This window comes from Brienomyrus brachyistius, chromosome 20 (assembly GCF_023856365.1).
Source record: "Brienomyrus brachyistius isolate T26 chromosome 20, BBRACH_0.4, whole genome shotgun sequence".
Classification (NCBI taxonomy): domain Eukaryota; kingdom Metazoa; phylum Chordata; class Actinopteri; order Osteoglossiformes; family Mormyridae; genus Brienomyrus; species Brienomyrus brachyistius.
The window spans coordinates 11,282,261-11,288,526 of NC_064552.1; the positions used below are offsets into that span (position 1 = coordinate 11,282,261).

At 40.8% G+C, this 6,266-nt stretch overlaps 1 protein-coding gene across 1 annotated transcript; it reads right to left on the reverse strand.

The window, feature by feature from the left end:
* Positions 1–2,805: 2,805 nt before the first annotated feature.
* On the reverse strand, positions 2,806–5,403 carry egr2b (early growth response 2b). The gene is made up of 2 exons (XM_048987944.1): positions 5,008–5,403; positions 2,806–4,593 (listed from the first exon to the last, which is right to left on the reverse strand). Exons 1-2 carry the CDS (start codon positions 5,177–5,179, stop codon positions 3,485–3,487), a joined length of 1,281 nt encoding a protein of 426 aa, XP_048843901.1. The 5' UTR covers positions 5,180–5,403; the 3' UTR covers positions 2,806–3,484.
* Positions 5,404–6,266: the final 863 nt, after the last annotated feature.

A 6,266-nucleotide genomic window follows, 5' to 3' on the forward strand; every position in this document is an offset into this window, starting at 1 on the left:
TCACGGCAGTTATTCTTCTCTTTTGTTATACGTTTACTCTGGCGTTCTGCTTAGAACGGCCTCGCGTCCACGCACAGGCCTATTCCGCACTGGGTTCCTCCAAGCAGCCCTGTAAACTGAAAATACGTTTCACAGTAGTTTGCCAATTTCCTTGTTCCTCCGTGCTCGTCTCACTTCCTGGGTGATTTGCTGAACCGGCAGAAAGTGCTGCTCTTTTAACCACTGTCTTTCATCCCAACGTTTTTGGTCCTTTGAGGCCCGTTTTGCCACCGGCGTTTTCTGTCGTAGCATCAGCGTAGCACTGCAGGGTCCTTAAATGACTAAGATTGAGTAGTGCGCTGCGGGGAATTGGAATAAGCATGCACTTTAAACACCCAAAACTGATAGCTACTATATCTACAAATGATCGGTTCCGTATTTACAAGTGGAGTGGAAAGAACCCGACATCTAGAGGTTAAAGATGGGTTTGAACAGCTCCAACCGGGCATAATTACACCAAATTGAATGCATTAGGGAAATTATAAATTGTAAATGCATATTTTATCGAGGCAGCGAAAAAGTGCTATTGCATTAGATAGTTGCTCGGAGTTACGACAGTTGGCACCAGAATCGGTCTTAACTGCACGCAAAATTTTTCAGCTTTTTTGGAGAGGGTAGAACTTATCGATTTGTATCTTTTTGGCCCTGTTTTACTGTTCTAACTCGTGTACTGCGCTTTAAAGTGCATTGCAATTACATTCAGCATAATTGCGCTTAATTGCCAGTCAGGAATTGCAAAGCCCGCTTTGTGACGTAGCCGACGGAGAGTCCTTGGTCTACATCGATCGTACAGCTTTCAATGACTTGTTTTATTCTGCCCCGAAGCAGATTTTAAAGTTGATATGTTTCTTTTATTTCCTATGAATACAACAATTGAGAGGCTTGGTTCGTTGGCTTCAATACTGATGCACAGACAAAGGTCTCTTCTGTTTGAATTGCAGTTGGCTATTTCTTAATTTCCCTGGCCGAACTTCTGGAGTTTTCAGTACGAAACTTTTAGTTTAAGAGCCTTATGTTTGGTCCGTATATTTTTCTCGTAACGAATTACTGGTAGCTTTTGCATTTTATTCTTAAAACGGTTGCATATATTGACTATACTCGGCACAGATACAGATTAGGATTTATAAATTCATAAAGTAAACTGTGGTGCGCGCGAAACGTGCGAAGTTTTGACCTCTTGGACAAGTTTTGGATGTTTACTGATGAATAGTTAAACGGAAAAAAAAAATCTTATATACGTGGCCCCGTGCTGTTTATTCATAACCAAAAAGTCCGATTTTTATTTATTTTACTTCAGAAAACGTGCACCGTGAAATATGAAATGTTTGTTTTTCGTTTTATACAATGTCAATAAATGTGTTGAATACATAGCCTTCATGAAACACTGAACATTTAAACGAAGGTTTGTGTTTTATGGTAAATTCCGGTAAAAGAATAACCGTGAATGTGTTTGAAGAAACGGCAAAGCCCGAAATAACTAAGGGCTCGGCGCCCAACCGCACCTCTTCTGCCTCGATTTTACCAAAGTAAATTCCTCCACACTTTGGTTCGTTTGCGTGGCCTCTGAACCCACAGCGCTCAGTCTTTATTAAAAAGAAAATAATAGGGCAGTTAGCGGAGCCTAAAAATACGCATTACTCTCAGGAAAAAAGGCAAAAAATGTGTGCCTTGCTTGTCTGGGACTGCACCCTTAAGGGTCCGCCAATTGCAGCCTTAGCTGTAGGTAATTTTACCTTTTACGGTGCAGAAATCGACTCTTAGAAACATTTCTGTACCACTGATGGTATATTAATGCTATTTGTACCTTTGGGATGTTCCTCAAAGTCAATTTCGGTATACTTTTGAATGTACAGTTACATGGGTACAGCTCCAGTGATAAGCAAAGGTACAAATACTTTACCCTTTTTCTCAGATTGATCTAGTGCAAAAAAACATGCAAAATAACCTTAACTATGACTCCAGTTCTTGAAATAGTTTATTGTCTATACATTCATAACATTGATCCCCCTGATGGGGATATATTTGTTATTCAACAGCACAAGGCCTGTAAAATAAATTCCAGTACAACTATGTGTCCATCCATCCATCTATCCGTCCGTCCATCCATCCATCCATCCATCCATCCATCCATGTAAGGGCCAGGGTGCAGATTATTATTATTATTTTATTATTATTATTCATTGTCATTCTTGGATCCAGTCTTGATTAATATGACACATTTCCGTTTTTATTACCAGGCTATTCTTCCCATTCTGGTGAAGATCTGTCATTAATTTTGAAGAAAAGAAAACGTTGGCGCTCATTTAAATATTTTTCTTTGTCTTATATGTTGTACATATATGGTATCATGTCTATCTACGCGACAAACTTCCGCACCGCTTGTTCTTGAACTGAGTCGCATCTTTACATAGGCACTGGAGAAACTTCCACTTCAAATATAGTGTAAACAGTCCGGTGAGTGGGCGCTTTCACTTGTTAATGAGTCAGAAGTGACATTTATCTCTGGGTATTCCCCCTAATAAGGCTATACCTTTAGCGCTTGTGTCTGAGATCTTTAGTAACACAACTAGAGCAGTCAGCCACAACAACAACAGAGCTCTCATAAACTACTTTTAGTTTTATTCAAAGTTGTTTATTTTGTTGAGGTGACACAAACAGTATATTATTTTAATTATGCTGTCATGCCGGTCCACCGTTAGTAATTTTGCTCTAAATACATTCCAGTTGTTTACGCCTTCACAGCAAACATCACGTCCTCAAGAGTAATAAAGTATTTACATTTTTAATGTTTATACTACAAATCCAACACATTCCCCAAGAACACGAAACAGCGTTTACAAAAATATATCATTCTAAAATTTTGATATTAATTGATGAATATTATTATACATTTCAATTACAAACGCGCTATGAAATACATACAAAACATGACAACTGGCAAAACAAGGAAGAAACAACAAGTTTGTTAACACCGACACATTTTACCCTTTAAATAACTTTAAATAAACATTTGGAATTATTGCGAGTTTACTACTGTTAATGTCGTACCATTTTTGACTCACATATTATTTGTGCTGATCAGACTAGTTCCTAACAGTGCAAATTGTTTTACCATTAGAAACAACAGCAAAGATGCCAACAGTCTCTTATACTATATTATCATTTGTCACCCAGAAAACAAATTCACTTGGCCGTGTTTTTTCGGTTTCATTAAAATAATTTGTTTCGATCTACGTATGAATGATATTAAACTGACAAACAGCAATCTGGAAGTAAGATGTGCAGGTGCCAACTGACGGTAAACACGGTAAAAAAAAAATAATAATGTGGACTTGGTCACTGCTATTTGCTGCACGCGGGCAGTGATATTTCTATTGTTTTTTCCTTCTTGTACCATCGCCCTGATTTTGTTCTCATCGGGATTGTAATATACAAAGCGTCACACCTAAACTCCCCGGGATGGACATGAAGGTAACTGGGCAGAGCCCGAGCTGCAAACTCCACCAGCGGAGGTACTAATAGCAACGGAGCGATCGGAGTTCGTGTTTGCCGAGGGGACCGACGAAGACTTTCTTTCTTTTTGCCTCAGGTGAATTTTGGTGTGTCTCTTCCGCTCGTCGCTCCTGGCGAATTTTCTGCCGCAGAAGTCACAGGCAAAGGGTTTCTCGCCGGTGTGAGTACGGATGTGAGTGGTGAGATGGTCGCTGCGGCTGAAGTTTCTCATGCAGATCCGGCACTGGAAAGGTTTGTGTCCCGTATGGATTCTGATGTGCCTCGTGAGCTCGTCAGACCTAGAGAATCGCCTGTCACAACCTTCTGCTGGGCAAGGATACGGTCGTTCATGAACTGGGGTCTTGCTCGGTCTGTTGGGGTATTTCCGCGGTCGGAGTATTGGTCTTAGAGGTAAATTTTGGGGGCTGTAAGCTGTAGGTAGTCTTGGTCCTTCTGAAGCTGGTCCACCTAATGTAAAATTCCTAATAGTGTTCAGAGGAGTCAGAGGCGGTGGTACTCTAAAGGACTCCAGCGGGCATGAAAAAGGTTTTCGGTCCGGGATGGTAGGCATGTCCCGTTGGCAAGGGGGTTGGAAAAAACTGGCATAGTCGGGGATAATAGGAAATAGACCGCTGTCCGTGTTTGGCTTCGGCGACGAGTAAGACGGCGGAGGGTATGAGATGGGGCAAGTGGTGGTTGACAGAAAAGCAGACGGATCCTGGTAGACCTCCGCGCAGCCAGAATAAGGCGGAGGTGGAGAATAGATGGAGTCCATGTCGGGAGGGTTTTGCGCCATGGTGCAACTCAAGGTGCTGGAGAAGTGGTTTGGTGAGACAGAAGAAGCTGGTGAAGAGGACGCCGAGGAAGGTTGGGTCATGCCAAGGATCCCAATGTTAATGACGCTCTCTGGATTCCAGTTACCTGGATACTGGGAATCAATTGAGAACTTTCCCATGTAGGTGAATGGCTGGTTGCGAGCAGCTGAGGACTGCGAGAAGCTGCTGGTGTAAGACAAATCGAGGGATCGTTTCTCTGTGCTCATGTCCCCACTGATTAAACCATCTGTGAAATGAAGCAAAGTACTTGTTAGTGACAGATCACAGCTGCGTCCTATTGCGCACGAGTGTGTTGTGCCGTTGTGCGCGTGGTTATCCACTACACAGTAAATATCGTTTTAGTTGGCTGTATTGAGCATGCAGTAGACCTGGGAATATACCCCGGAATGCAATTTAACCATGCTGTTTCTGTCATTAATTAATGGCACATTTTTCTTTTGTTCATGGAGAAGTATATATAGACACTCCGACATTACAACAGGTTTTCTGTAATTAAACAATTGTTGCATTTGTTTATTATATATGTTTACACGATATATAATGACGCGAAAATGGCACTATCGACCAAACGAATGGATGCAACAGACATGCAAGTTTTACAGCACGGAAAATCGTAACAAGTTTTACAACCAGTGCTTACCTCCTGAGGCTCCACTAACATGATCGTAATGCCCACTTAAATCAGCATTTGGAAAGATTACAGAGGGTGCCAGTGATGTGGCGATATCGTCCACTGAATAGATGCTCTCGGAGAGAGGATGCACAAAACCACTTAGCGTTACAGGGGTTTTCTCGAGAGTTTTTGCTGTCATCGCTTCGCCTAAAACTGCGCTTTTTATAAGCCGTTAGTGTGAAGTTATTTTACCGACTAGCTAATTCTGTGATTATTCTCCCTTATTTCTTTCGTCACAGAGAGTAGCTCAGCTCAGATTAGCTGTCATCTAGTCTGCTCTAGCACGCTGTAGTGTAAACACAGCTTTTTAAGTCTCTCTGGCTGATCTGTTTGGTCAATGACAGATCTTGGTCGCTTGCTAGGGGCACTTTGTATTTATGTGGGAATTTTTGAATATACCGTGACGTCGCTGACCATATAAGGACTGGATGACAAAAAAACGTGCTGGGATTGGACTGAAGCTTTATGACGACACGTGAAAATACTTCTCAATGGAGAACCCTTGAATGACAGCTGCCTGTAATAAGATTTAGATACGCATATACACATCGATCTTAAGTTTTAAATGTTTATGATTGCGATAGCTGTGAAACAAAAGACAGGAGTCATTCAGATTTGTTGCCCAAAACAAAAACAGATATACAGATAAATATCCGTCTAAAAGCTAAATTATTTATCATGTACTTTGAGGAAGTCCGGTTTATCTATCTCTCCATAAAAGGTTTTTATCCGGTGAATTAAAGCACACCCACCTCTACAAATAAGGGACTCATTCCGGAACATGGGTGTCGGAAAGTAACGAGTCCCGCGGCCACAGAAAAGCCACCAAACTGCAATCAGAAAGCCACAATCAAATGAGAGACAATCACGGAATTTTCACCTTTTCTGAGCTAGCGGCGGAAAGTGTGTTAGGCTTATTTGACTGTGTTTTTGGAAACTAGGCTACGTGTGCTATTTATACAGTAGGAAGTGGAAATTATGTACCATGTTAAAATTCGTTTTCTAAAATGTAATCTGTCAGATCCATCCTGAGTATGACCGTGCAATAATTACGTTTACACAGTTAAAATAATTTTATGCATAAATGGTAGCAATTATTAGAATATAATAATAATAATAATAATAACAATAATAATAATAATAATAATAATAATAAATTTTCTCACATGGTCGCCATCAAGTGGTGGGTCCTGGAACTCCTGATTTAATAAGTATTGTTATCAAAA